The sequence below is a fragment of the Jaculus jaculus genome, chromosome 9, assembly GCF_020740685.1.
Source record: "Jaculus jaculus isolate mJacJac1 chromosome 9, mJacJac1.mat.Y.cur, whole genome shotgun sequence".
NCBI lineage: Eukaryota > Metazoa > Chordata > Mammalia > Rodentia > Dipodidae > Jaculus > Jaculus jaculus.
The window spans coordinates 77,909,352-77,923,983 of NC_059110.1; the positions used below are offsets into that span (position 1 = coordinate 77,909,352).

At 43.1% G+C, this 14,632-nt stretch overlaps 1 protein-coding gene across 2 annotated transcripts in view; it reads right to left on the minus strand.

Moving 5' to 3' along the window:
- The window catches only part of Zzef1 (zinc finger ZZ-type and EF-hand domain containing 1), a 199,177-nt gene that overhangs the window by 63,647 nt on the left and 120,898 nt on the right, over window positions 1-14,632 (minus strand). For both annotated transcript variants that reach the window (XM_045159638.1, XM_045159637.1), the window contains exons 29-30: window positions 11,357-11,819; window positions 3,837-4,001 (exon numbers count right to left, since the gene is read on the minus strand). In XM_045159638.1, the coding sequence (XP_045015573.1) occupies window positions 3,837-4,001; window positions 11,357-11,819 (628 nt within the window). The remainder of the gene's footprint in view (window positions 1-3,836; window positions 4,002-11,356; window positions 11,820-14,632) is intronic.

Sequence of the window (14,632 nt, forward strand, 5' to 3'; positions counted from 1 at the left end):
ATACCCTTAGCCATCCCAGTGTGATGGCCATTTCTCTGACCTTGTCATCAAGTGAAGACAGACTTCAGAACATGCTACCTTGTCCACAGCCACTCCTCCTATGGACTATCACACAACCTCTTCCTCAGTCCAGTGAGCCACGTCATGATCCCTATCAACAACTCACACCCTGCTTTCTCTCTGCTCCCTTTTCAGCTTGAATCCCATAGCTCATCACCACGGTCTCATCTTTTTATTTTCTTTGGCATATGTATGAGTGTGTGGTATAGATGTGCAGATATATGTGTGTTTGCATGTGTGTGCATGTGGAGGCTAAGAGGTTGGTGTCAGAGGTCTTCCTTGATCATTCTCTACTTTATTTACTGTGGCAGGTCTTCACTTGAACCTAGAGCTCACTGATTCAACTAGTCCAGCTAGTCAATTTCCAGGAATTCTGTCTTTACCTCCCTAGTGTTGGAATTACAGGTGAGCTGCCATACCTACCCAGCATTTAAGTGGGTGCAAGGTATCTGAACTATGGTCCTCACACTTGTGTGGCTATCTTCCTAGCACCATGTTTCCTGGTCTTTTTCTCTTTCTTTATACTTGCCTAAGCAATCTTATAACTGTACTAAAATAGTCAAATGTAGCAGTAAGAAACACAACACAACTATACTAACTGGTGTCACTTTATTTATTTATTTTTTCTACATGTTAGGGTCTCACTATAGTCCACACTGACCTAGAACTTACTCTGCAGTCCCAGGCTGGCTCCCAACTCACAGTGATCCTCTTACCTCTGCTTCCTGCATGCTGGGATTAAAGGTGTGCATCACCATGCTGGGCCTAAGTGATGTCACTTTAAATCCATAGTCAACATTTCTTTTTATTATTTGTTTTGAGAAAGAGAGAGAAAGGGGGAAGAGAGAGAGAGAGAGAGAGAGGGAGGGAGGGAGGGAGAACGGACATGCCAGGGCCTTTAGCTACTGCAAACACCAGACATGTGTGCCCCCTTGTGGCGCATGTGCAACACTGTGCGCTTGTGTCACTGTGTGTCTGGCTATGTGGGACCTGGTGATGCGAACATGAGTCCTTAGGCTTCACAGGCAAGTGTTTTAACTGCTAAGCCATCTCTCCAGTCCAACAATTCTTTTGAGCCAGCTTTCCACACCATCCTCGAGGCTGAACCTAAACTCGCTATGTAGCCCAGGCTGGCCTTGAACTCATAACAATCTTCCTGTCTTAGCCTCTAAAGTGCTGGGAATACAGGTGTGTACCATCACACCTAATTCACAACCATAAATTCTTTAAAAAGACTTTGAAATTGTTCAGCAATTTACTACTTTTTTAAAAATTTTCATTCCCATTTCAAACCTTTTAGCCTCTTCTTAAATGGCCACTAGCTTCTTTCTATCTTCATTTTTGTTGATGATTATCTTAATATTTTAATTGAAAAGCTAGAAATGGTCACATGGAAATTCTCTCATCTTTATACCACCAAATCTACCCGTCAACGTGCACTGGCACTGAACTGTTTGCATGTCCTGCTTCTTCCCGCTACCACTATCAAAGGCCAACTTCTTGATAAACACAGCCGCTACTGCATATTGTCCTCTTTCCTCCTGAGTCTAGCTCGCCCTCATTACTGGCATAATCCCACCATCAAGCAAAAGTATTCTATTGCCGGGCATGGTGGCACATGACCTTAATTCCAGCACTTAGAAGGCAGTGGTAGGAGGATTGCCAAGAGTTTGAGGTCACTCTGAGACTACATAGTGAATTCCAGGTCAGTCTGGGCTAGAGCAAGACCCTGCCTCGAAAAAAAAAAAAAAAAAAGTGTTTGCTATGCATGCATAAGGGCCTGCAATGGCCTAAGTTCAATCCCTAGCACCCTCCTAAAAAGATGGGACACCATCCATCTGTCCATCCAATTGTTCTGGCCAAAATTCTAGTAGTTTCTTTTCCCATGATCCCAGTATCTTTCATTCATCTCCCCTGTCTAGGCTATTAGTCCTGATAATTCTACCTCCAAAATATATCCTGAATGCTATATCCCCTTTTCTCCATCTCTGAGACTTCTCTCTTGTCTAAACCATCATAACTTCTTGCCTATATTACTGGGATAGTCTCCTGACCACATCTCTGACATTCACCATTTTCCACATAGGAGGCAGCCATCTCTCATAAGTATAAGCCTAGATGTGCTTCTCAGGCTACAAAATGTGTCATGGTTTCCGAGTTGAAACAGAATAAAATGCAAACACTTCATGTGATAGAACCTAATGCTCTAACTTGGCTCATCCACTTCCCCTCTCACTTAGATAAACTGCCTTCCGGTTCACTGGCCTGATTCCTCACCCTAGAGCCTCTCCACTGTTCCTTTCGCCTTCAGTGCTCTTTCCCTCAGTCTCATTTGGTCATTCAGTTCTTGGTTTACATGCTATTTCTTTGGCCTAATTTCCTTAACCATCCAAGTTAGATCATTCACATAAACTCATATGAGAGTATCACTATTTTTTTTATTATTTATTTATTTATTTATTTGAGAGTGACAGACAGAGAAAGAGGCAGGGAGAGAGAGAGAGAGAGAGAGAGAGAGAGAGAGAGAGAGAGAGAGAGGGAGGGAGGGAGGGAGGGAGGGAGGGAGGGAGGGAGGGAGGGAGAGAATGAGCACACCAGGGCTTCCAGCCACTGCAAACGAACTCCAGATGTGTGTGCCCCCTTATGCATCTGGCTAATGTGGGTCCTGGGGAGTTGATCCTCAAACCGGGGTCCTTAGGCTTCACAGGCAAGCGCTTAACTGCTAAGCCATCTCTCCAGCCCGAGTATCACTATTTTAGACATCCTCATTATTTATTTTTGTAATTCTCTCTTCTGCTCTCCAAGAGAATACAACAGAAGCCTTATCTGTCTTGTTCCCTGATGTGTAGGTAACACTTTAAACAGTAGTATATAGTAGACAATATATGTGTATTTTGCTGGGCATTGTGGCACATTCTTTTAATCCCAGCCCTTGGGAGGCTGAGGTAGAAGGGTCACTGTGAGTTAGAGGCCAGCCTGAGACTACACAGTGAATTCAAAGTCAGCCTGAGCTAGCAAGAGACCCTAATGGGGGAAAAAAAAAAAAAAAAGCCAGGTGTGGTGGTGCCTGTCTTTAATCCCAGCACTCAGAAGTCAGATGTAAGTATCACTGTGAGTTTGAGGTCACCCAAAGGCTACATAGTAAATTCCAGGTCAGCCTGGACCAGAATGAGACCTTACCTTGAAAAAAAAACAAAAAAAGGGGGCTTATTGGTTAAGGTGACTGCCTGCAAAGCCTAATAAGACATGTTTGAATCTCCAGGTCCCATGTAGCCAGACACACAGTGAAGCAAGCATGCAATGTTGCATATACACAAGGGGGTATGTGTGTCTGGAGTTCATTCACATTGGCCGAAAAGTCCTGATTTGCCCATTCTCTCTGTCTCTTACTCAAAAATAAAAAAAATAATAAAAATTAAAAAAAAAATGTTGAGTGAAGGTTAGGACCACCCCAAGAGGCACTTTGATTAACATCACCACTGTAAATGAGCACCACATTTAGCTCACAGCTTTTAGAAGCCAAATGACAGCATAGGTGCATAAGTAATACAATTCTCATTGTCAGGTAAAATAAAGCTGAAGTCATCGGGAGGAATATTCATGTTCTTGGTATTTACTAAAAGGATAGAACTAATTTTTCCTTGGGATAAGAAGATGAATTCTCCAGAACTACAAATTTATATCCAACATGAAAACTATAGACTTATCAACTAGAAGACAATCGAGATTTTAAAATCTTTGTGTGTTTTCTTTGCATGTTTGTTGTTTGTACTTACTTGGTAAAATCTTTCTGACAGGTGAGAAGTTCCAACAGGAAAAGTATATATGGTGGATGGAAGCAGTGAGGCTGTCCAAGGGATTCTGTACAGTACTGAATTATCCTCAAGACTTCAAGGATGCTCTGGGCTTGGGCTTTCTTCAAGGAAAGAACCTTTACAACACTGGAGCAGAATTCAAGTCAGAACACTCAGAAAACTGAGCAAGGCAGAAAAATCATATCCCCACCCAAGTTCTGAAGCCATACAAATGAAAATGAAATATTGTTAGGGAAATACCATACAGGAAGAGCTTCAATGTGTGTGATTTCTAGTCATCACTCAGTAGCATTACAAATCAGTGTGTACCAACTGTGCACAAGTCCAATAAAACAATTTAAAAAAACGAAACAGTTTTTCTTCCTACAAGCTACTCTTGGTTGGGTGTTTTCTGCCAGCAATGTGAAGCTGACCACAACAGTAAAATTGGTATCAAGAAGTGGAGTTGTTGTTGCTAGAAACCTGACTATGTGGCTTTTGGCCTTTTGGGACTGATTTGAGGGAAGAATGTAGAAGAATCTGAAACCTTGAATTTGAAACCAAGAGATGCTTTGCTGTATGTCCTGTTTGATGGAATGTTCTGGTCAGAGTTGAAAGACCTGAATACAGTAAGAGGTAAGGACTCTGAGGTTTGGCTAATAAGGGAAAGAAAGATATTTGCCTGGACTGGGCTAGAAGTCTGTGTGAGATGCTTCTTGTTATGTCTGTGCCCTGAGAACTTGTGCAGGGTTGCTTTGCATAGAAAAGGACTGGTGTGAGCAGAAGGATATGGCCCAGAAAACAGGAAATCTTTGGGCAGAAACTGCTGCCTATTCAGCTTCAGTTGTTTCAGAGATTACAACCATTGAGATTGAGCCAGCTGATCTTCATTGGAACAGCAGGAAAAATGTTGACTCTTTGGAAGTAAGGAGCCTGGATGCTGAAGGAGTTTGCTGTTGTTGCAGTCAGGTTTGCATTGCTGGTAGAAATCACCCAAATAAGAGCAGCTTGTGGGAAAAAGAGGTTTATTTTGGCTTACAGACTCGAGGGGGAAGCTCCATGATGGCAGGAGAAAACAATGGCATGAGCAGAGGGTGAACATCACCCCTTGGCCCACGTAAGGTGAACAACAGGAATAGGAGAGTGTACCAAACACTGGCAAGGGGAACCTGGCTATAACACCCACAAGCCTGCCTCCAACAATACACTCCCTCCAGGAGGCGTTAATTCCCAAATCTCCATCAACTGGGAACCTAGAATTCAGAACACCTAAATTCGGGGGACCCCTGAATCAAACCACCACAGCTATTCTTCAGAGTTGGCTTTAATTCCTCCTTGTTGGGCCCTGAAAGGCCTAGGCATGAGGCCTAGTGGAACTTCCTGAGCCTAGCTAAAGTTTGGCGACCTGTCTCTGGCCAGCTATGACTCAGCAGGATGCCTAAGGGCTTCTGGCCTGCTACTTCCTCGTGGTAATTGTAATTACCATTTCAATAGTTAAAGTTTACTATTGGCCCTTACCTCTTCTCCCACCCTAAAATCCCCGCCTTCATCCCCAACATGATATAGGCAACTGCTCAGAGTAATAAAGCGAGTTGTTCCTGCATTGCAAAGACTCCCGACTCAGTGTGGTTTTTCTCTGGTGGCCAGGAGAGGTTTCTGAGTCGTCCGACGCTCATCATCCCCTCAACCCCTAGGGAGGAACCAGCAGGCCTGGTCCTTACCTCGGCACTACCTGTGCAGGAAGGAGCCCCGCACCCCCTGGATTAACAAATTGGTAGCTCACCTGGTACTATGGAGTATAACAAATGCAGGAAAGAAAAAGTCATTGGATTTGCAGTGTGGTTTTGTTTTTTTTTTTGAAATGGCCATGGGCAGTGTGAAGCAGGCTTGTTGGATTATCTGCATGGAGGACTAGTGGAGTCATGAGGATGAACTATGGGTTGCAGTGGAGTATCCACCATAGCCAGGACTATGGAATGGCTGCCAAGGAGAGCTGGTGGCACCAGATGAAATTTTCTAGGCCTGTGAGTAGCCTAGCTGGAGGAGAGGAACTGGAACTCTAGAGACTCATCACTGGTTAGAATTACTGGACTTGGAGATTTGTCATTGGTTAGAGTTGTCAAACTTGAAACTACAGACTTTGCTATTTGCCCTGTTTGCTTTAAATCTTGTATTGGCTCAACATTTCTTTGTTATGCCCAATGCCAACTTTTGCTTATTCTGTGCTATGATGTGTTTTTTTTTTGGGGGGGGATTACAGCTCAGTTAAAAGATCTTGGACTATGGGGATGTTTGACCATCTTTGGGATTGATAAAAACTATGGGCACTTTTAAAGTTGGACTGAATACTTTGCATTTTACATCATGGATGGTTATCAGTTTATGGGGGTTAAGGGCAGAATATGGTGGTTTGATTCAGATGTTCCCCATAAACGTATGTGTTCTGAAAGCTAGGTCCTCAGCTGGTAGCAACTTAGGAATTGGAGCCTCCTGGAGGCAGTGTATTGTTGGGTACAGGTGTTATAGCCAGCTTCTTCTTGCCAGTGTGTGGCACACTCTCTTGTTGCTGTTGTCCATCTGATGTTGGCCAGGAAGTGATGTTCACCCTCTACTCATGCCATCATTTTCCCCTGCCATTATGCAACTTCCCCTAGAGTCTATAAGCCAAAATAAACCCTTTTTTCTTTCCCACAAGCTGCTCTTGGTTGGATGTTTTCTACCAGCAATGTGACACTAAGTACAACAGATAGGTTCCTTCAGACTTGTGCCAGAACATTATTATCCTCCAACCATCAGAATGGTTTGCTACTGAATGCATCCTAAGGCCAAGTGCATGCTGGGCAGTCCCTAATGGCACCCAATGGTTCCATGGTACCAACTTTTGGCCCTGGCTACCCACAGGATGAATTGGAAGGTACATCCCGGATTTCCTTGGATGCAAGGGTGACAAGTAAAAACTTTGGAGCATCCAGCCAACTTACAGGTTTTAAAGCACCAGAAGACTGTTTTTCAATGGTATCATTTAGTCTTAGTTTTTATTCCATCTCTTGGCTTAGAAGATGCCATATGACACATAAAAACTCAAAAGGGGGTTGGAGAGAGAGAACTGGCACACCAGGGTCTCTAGGCACTGCAAATGAACTCCACATACATGCTCCATCTTGTGCATCTGGCTTATATGGTACCCGGAGAATAGAACCTGGGTCCTTAGGCTTCTCATGCAAGTGCCTTAACCACTAAGCCATCTATCCAGCCCTTTTTCTGGGGGGGGGGGAGGAGCTGGAGTTCAAGGTAGGGTCTCACTCTAGCCCAGGCTGTCCTGGAATTCATTATGTAGTCTCAGGATAGCCTTGAACTCACAGCGATCCTCCTACCTGTGCTTCCCGATTTCTGGGATTAAAGGTCTTAGCCATGACACCCAGCTTCAAGAGGCTTTAGATAATACAGCAGAGGAAATCTCCCTTATAAATACTGAGGTTCACATGATGAGGAAGGATATTATACAAAATATGGTATATTTGCCATTATCAAGGTTAAATGTTGTGATAATTTTGCTAATACCTCATGTCCTTTACAAGCCATACGGGAACAGATTCAGACCATGTCAGACATGACTATGCCATTCAGTGACCAGTTCTGGGAGAGGATCTCAGTCAGCTCATGCTCAGATGGTCCTGAGACAATCTAACTCCATCCACCTGGGTTTCCTGGTATACTCTCCAAAGCCCAGAAGTCCACAAGAATGGAAACCATGAAGGCTACCACTTTGTTGTGTGCCCATTTCCACTTAACACCTTGCTTTTCTTCTTTTTCCCCAACATTTTCTTCCAGGACTGACTTCCTATACTCCACCAATACACTTTCAGGGTTCCTTAGATAGTCTCCCCCTCTAGGAAAGACTCTAACTGCAATTAGTCTATGACCTAGTTCAGGTAGAAGCAGTTAAAGACTGACTCGTCATTGTTCTCTTTCCTCTAACAGAAGTCAGCAAGTGTTTTCTCAAGAGAGGTGAGAATGAGGAGTGAGGTCGCTTCGCTAGGTCATTTAGGGTGACTGGGCCCCTGAAAGTAAAAAGCAGGAATGTCTTTGGGCCTATCCTTGTAGTCTTTACTTTGCTAGAGAGCAAAGTATGACCTTACTTATGATCTCTTCGCTAAATCTGGCTTTCCACATAAAAACCTGAACCCCTCCCAGGAGGGAGGTCCCCTTTCCTATAGTTTAAATCTAATCCTAACATCATGGTTGGTCAAGTTCAACCCCTAGAACTTGGCATCATGGCTAGCCTCTTCCTGAGCCAGCAGCTTGCCCAGACCAGTCAGCTGTCTCTCTGGCTTACCTGAGCAGGAAGGTAGGGCCCACCACCATAAGGTTTTAAATATGTTTACCAGGGGAGGGCAAGCTCTCTTGGTGGCTCATTCATCATTCCTGAACCTTCAGGTTCTGGTGAGTCTCTCCCTTTTCTGTATCCAGGTGAACTGGGCTGGGACAAGGAGAGAACCCCCATTCCCACATTCTTTGACTCTCCTGTGGTCCACATGGTAGGAGCTCTTTGTACTTTCTTTTCCTTCCTCTCTAACTCTCCTTTTAATTTTTTTTCCTAGCCCATCACGTGGGATCTCAGACCACATAAGCGTATCTATTTTCCTTCTCTTGATTTTGTACTTCCCTAAATAAATCTAATATTTTAATAATAATAATAAACAGAAGAATTTTGAAGGCTAGAGTGATGGCTCAGATACTAAAGGTATTTGTTTGCAAAGCCTGACAATCTGTGTTTGATTTCCTAGTACCCATGTAAAACCAGATACACAAAGTGGTACATGTGTTTGGAGTTTGTTTTCAGTAGGCCCTGGTACCCTCATTCTCTTTCCCCTTACAAGCAAATCAATAAACAGTAACTTTAGGCTGGGTATGTGGTATGTACCTTTAATCCCAGCACTTGGGAGGCAGAGGTAATAGGATTGCTGTGAGTTGGAGGCCAGCCTGAGACAACATAGAGAATTCCAGGTCAGCCTGGGCCAGAGTGAGACTACCTTGAAAAACAAAACAACAAAAAAAAAAATTTTTTTTTTTTAACAGTGAATGAGGACACAAGGAAGGCATGCAGAGAAGGATAGAACAATGTTCCCCATACAGAGGGAGATGGGGAATCAAAATCAGTTGCTTCAAACAAGACCAATTTTTAAGTGGTAACTACAAAAAAAAAGCTTAGGGCTGGAGAGAGATGCCTCTGCTGGTGAAGTACTTGCCAGGCAAGCATGAGGACCTGAGTTTGTGTCCCCAGCACCCATGTAAAAGCCAGGTGTGCCATGAAGTCAGGTATGCTAGTGTGAACCTAGAAACCCAGCACTGGAGAGGCAGCGACAGGAGGATCTCTGGGGCTTGCTAGTTAATTTAGCCAAATTGGTGACTTCTTGATTCAGGGGGTGAGCTCTAGATTCAGAGATAGATTCTGCCTCAAAAATTAAGGTGGAGGGCTGGAGAGATGGCTTAGTGGTTAAACGCTTGCCTGTGAAGCCTAAGGACCCTGGTTCGAGGCTCCATTCCCCAGGATCTACGTTAGCCAGATGCACAAGGGGATGCACGTGTCTGGAGTTCATATGCAGCGGCTGGAGGCCCTGACGTGCCCATTCTCTCTCTCCCTGTCAACTCAAATAAATAAATTAAAATAAACAAAAAATTTTAAAATTTAAAAATTAAGGTGGAGGGCTAAAGAAATGGCTTAGCAGTTAAGGCACTTGCCTGTGAAGTCAAAAGACCCAGATTCAACTTCCCAGAACCCACATAAGCAAGACACACAAGGTGACACATGCATATAAGGTTGTGTATGTGCACAAGGCAGCACACATGTCTGGAGTTCAATTGGAGTGGCTAGAGGCCCCGGTGAGCCAATTGTGTCTCCTCTTTCTCATAAAAAAGTAAAAAAAAAAAAAAAAGGTAGAAAGTGAAAACAACCAACATCAATCTCTGTCCTCCACACATGTGAAGCTTACAAATATGACCACACACATATGTGCACTAAACACAGAGAAATGTTTCCTTTTAGGTCAGGCATGGTGATTCATACATCTAAACACAGCACTTAGAGTAAAGTAGGATTGCCATGAGTTTGAAGAGTCAAACAAGGCTACAAAGTAAGACCTCACCTCAAATAACCAAAGGAAAAAAAAAAAGAGGAAGAAATGCTTCTTAAAAAATTCAACATGCGGGCTGGAGAGATGGCTTAGCGGTTAAGCGCTTGCCTGTGAAGCCCAAGGACCCCAGTTCGAGGCTCGGTTCCCCAGGTCCCACGTTAGCCAGATGCACAAGGGGGCGCACGCGTCTGGAGTTCGTTTGCAGTGGCTGGAAGCCCTGGCGCGCCCATCCTATCTCTCTCCCTCTATCTATCTTTCTCCCTGTGTCTGTCTCTCTCAAATAAATAAATAAAAAATGAACAAAAAAAAATTTAAAAAAAAAATTCAACATGCTACTGAGAAATACACACACACATACAAATATATATTTTAGGAAGGGACTCACTATAGCCCAGACTGACTGGAAATTCACTATGTAGTCCTCAGGCTGGCCTTGAACTCAGTTATCCTTCTCGCTCTGCCTCCCAAGTACTGGGATTAAAGGCATGCAATACCATGCCTGGCTGAGATATATTTTATATATAGCAAAACAAACAAATCTTAAGTGAAAAATATTTCATTAATGGAAAAAACATGTTTTTAAACCCCGAGTATTCTAAAGCAGTCTGAATCCATCCCAAATATTATTTTTTCACTTTTTAAAAAAATATTTTTATTTATTATTTATTTGAGAGAGTGTGTGAGAAAGAAAGAAAGAGAGAAGAGAGGGAGAGGGAAAGAGACAGAGAGAACAAATGGGCATGCCAGGGCCTCTAGCCACTACATATAAACTCCAGATTTGGGCTGGAGAGATGGTTCAGTGGTTAAAGCACTTGCCCGCAAAAGCCAAAGGACCCAGGTTTGATTCCCCAGTACCCATATAAGTTTGTTTGCAGTGGCTAGAGGCCCTGGCACACCCATCCTCTCTCTCTCTCTCTGCCTCTCTCAAATAAATAAATTAAAAACAAAACAAAACTCTAGATGCATGTGCCACCTTGTGCATCTGGCTTTTACATGGGTACTCAGGAGTGCAACTTGGGTCTTTATTTGTTCAAGCTTTTTTTTTTTTTCAAGGAGGGTGTTTCAAAGTAGGTCTCATTGTAGCCCAGGATGACCTGGAATTCATTATGTAGTCTCAGGCTGGCCTTGAACTCACACTGTTCCTCCTACCTCAGCCTCCCAAGTGCTGGGATTAAAGATGTGTGCCACTATGCTCAGCACCATATTTTCTTTATTCATCTGAGAGAGGCAGAGAGAGAAATAGGCAGATAGAGAGTAGACACATTGAAGCCTTATTTGTTTACTTGTAACATGAACTTCACATATTTGACCAGACTAGGTATGTAGGATTTGAAAAGGGAAAGTGCTCAAAGGAAATGACTGGCTCACCTCTCATGTGAGAGTGACTGATCTTTAATGAAGTCCATGACATCCTTCAAAACTGGGTATTTCTCTTTGACTGTGGGCACAGGTTTGGCCTCCTCCATGGATCTGAAAGACAGCAGCCGGAGTCGCCCTCGGGTGAAGGGAGGCCGCCGGGTAGGTGTGGAAGGTGAGGAGGGCTCTTCAGCTGTGGATAGTTCTGTAGCAGGAAGTCCACTGCTGGTTGGCAGCTTTGGCTGGATCTCTAAGCCAGAACTTTTTTCTCCCACAGTCAGGAGTTTTGCTTCTGTGGGAGATGTGGAGGCTTGAAAGTGCTCTTCTGCTATAGAGCTTGTCCTCTGACACGTGTCAAGTGGCTGGAGATGACCAATTTCATCAGCAGTCACCACCTTGTCACACTTCTCATTTGAACTTTTGCCCGTGGGCAAAAATTTTAGTAACAGTAGACTTTTCTGAATACATTCTTTTGCTAAATACAAGAAACAAGAATGGTAATGAGAAAAAGGTCAAAATTATACTTATTGCTTACTTTTGGAGAAAAAATAATCTATTAAAACTTTACAATTTACAGCAAGAAATGCCTTCATGAATACTGTGATATGTCTATACTGACAGAATAGGTCTAGCTAAGAGTATTAGTATAGTTTAAGAAACACATAGTTCCCAACTTTCCTCTCCCTGTTGGTTTCCCCACAGATCTCAGGCATCATACTAGGGGACTGAAGAGACGGTTCAGTTAAAGTATTTTCTAGGCAAGCAGAAAGTCTGGCTCTTCAGCACCCATGTAAATGCTCGTTGGGCATGGTGGCCCACCTATAATTCCAGCACTCCAGAGGTCAGGTCAGGTCAGGAATATCCAGGACAAGCTGGCTAACTAGACTAGCCAAATAGGTGAGCACTGGGTCCAAGTGAGAGACTCTATCTCAATAAAAAAGGTTGAGAGTGATCTAGGATGATACCCAAAATTAACCTCTGGCTTTGACATGAAAACCCACAAACACACACGCCATTACTCACATGTCATATGCATACAAATATGCAAACACATACCACATACATACAACTGCAAAACAAAAAGCAAGTAACTGAGGAAGATGCCTGATATTAACCTTTGGCTACTACATGTACACATGATATATACATGCACTCCCACACACATGTATACCATATACACACATGATCCCTCCCCCCAAAAAAAACTTTAGCCTAAGGACTAATAAAACAGTTTAGTCCATGAAGTATTTGTATCATAAACTTGAAGACCTGAATCTGAGCCCCAGACCCCATGTAAATACCAAATGTGGTGGCATATGCCTGTAATTCCAGCTCTAGGGAGATGGTGTCAGGAGGATCTCTAGGGCATACTGCCTAGCTAGCCTAGCTGAACTGGTAAGCTAGCTCCAGGCTCAATAAGAGACATAGTCTCAAAAAATAACGTGGATGGCTGAAGAGATGGCTCAGTGGTTAAAGGCACTTATTTGCAAAGCTTGCTGGCCTGTGTTCAATTCCCAGTACCCAGTAAAGCCAGATGTATAAAGTGGCATATGTGTTTAGAGTTCATATGCAGTAGCAGGAAGCCCTGGTGTGCCTATACTCTCTCTGTTTGCCACTTTCTTTCTAAAAGTCTCTCTCTGCCACAAATAAATAGTTTTAAAAAAAAAAGCTGGAGAGATGTTTTAGCAGTTAAGGTACTTGCCTACAGAGGTTCAATTCCCCAGTAGCCATGTAGGCCAGATGCACAAGATGGTGCATGCGTAAGGAGTTTGTTTGCAGTGACTAGAGGCCCTACTGCCCATTCTCTCTCTCTCTCTTTTTCTTTCTTTTTCCTTTTTGTTTTTGTTTTTCCAGGTAGGGTCTCACTAGCTCAGGCTGACCTGGAATTCACTAAGTAGTTTCAGGGTAGCCTTGAACTCATGGCAATCCTCCTACTTCTGCTGCCCAAGTACTAAGATTTTTAAAGTTAAAAATAAGGTGGAGAGCAATTGAGGAAGATACCCAATGTCTGGCCTGTACTCACCTAAGTGCACATATGCATGTGTGCCCACAAAAAAATATGTACCCCCACCCAAACACACATGCATATGACTATACACAGTGGACTGTGTACCTGAGACCGACACCCAAGGTTGTCCTCTAGCCTCTACATATGGGTAGACGCGCGCGCGTGCACACACACACACACACACACACACACACACGTGTGCGTCTACACACATGCTACATATAAAAATATATACAAAATTGCCGGGCATGGTGGCACACGCCTTTGATCCCAGCACTCAGAAGGCAGAGGTAGGATGATCGCCATGAGTCTCAGACCACCCTGAGACTCCATAGTGAATTCCAGGTCAGCCAGGGCTAGAATGAGACCATACCTTGAAAAAAAAATTTTATATATACACAAATATATATAAATATTATACACACACACACACACACACACACACACACACACACACACACATATATATATATATATATACACAAAAAAAAACCCTCTTCAGACTAGTACTTCAAAAAGTTATGGCTTTAGGGCCGAAGAGATGGCTTAGAGGTTAAGGTTCTTGTCTGCAAAGCCTAAGGGTCTAGGTTCAATTTTCCAGGACCCATGTAAAACCAGATGCACGAGGTGGTGCATGCATCTGGAGTTTGTTTGCAGTGGCAAGAGGCCCTGGCATGTCTATTCTCTCTATATGTATGTCTCTTTTTCACTCTTTCAAATAAATAAATAAAAACAAAAATTAAAAAATCAAATAAAGGTATGTTTTTTGGCTTTTTTTTTTTTTTTTTTTTTTTTTTTAGTTTTTGAGGTAAGATCTCACTCTCTAGTCCAGGCTGACCTGGAATTCACTATGTAGTCTCCGGGTGGCCTTGAACTCATGGTGATCCTCTTACCTTTGCCTCCCGAGTGCTGGGATTAAAGCCATGTGCCACCACACCTGGCTAGAAGGTATGGTTTCTAAAAACCCTTTCTGTGGCACATGCATCTAAAGTTCATTTGCAGTGGCTAGAGGCCCTGGTGTGCCCATTCTCTTTCTATCTGTTTCTCTACCTCTCTCAAATAAATAAATATAAAACAAATTAGTAAATCTGCTTTAAAACAAAAAGAAACCACTTTCTCTCTCTGCTTGCAAATAAATAAAATGTGTTTTTAAAAATTATCATGATATTTAAAAAATTTAGAAGCCAGGTGTGGTGGCACACACCCTTTAATCCCAGCACTTGGGAGTCAGAGGTAGGAGAATCGCCATGAGTTCAAGGCCACCCTGAGACTACATAGTG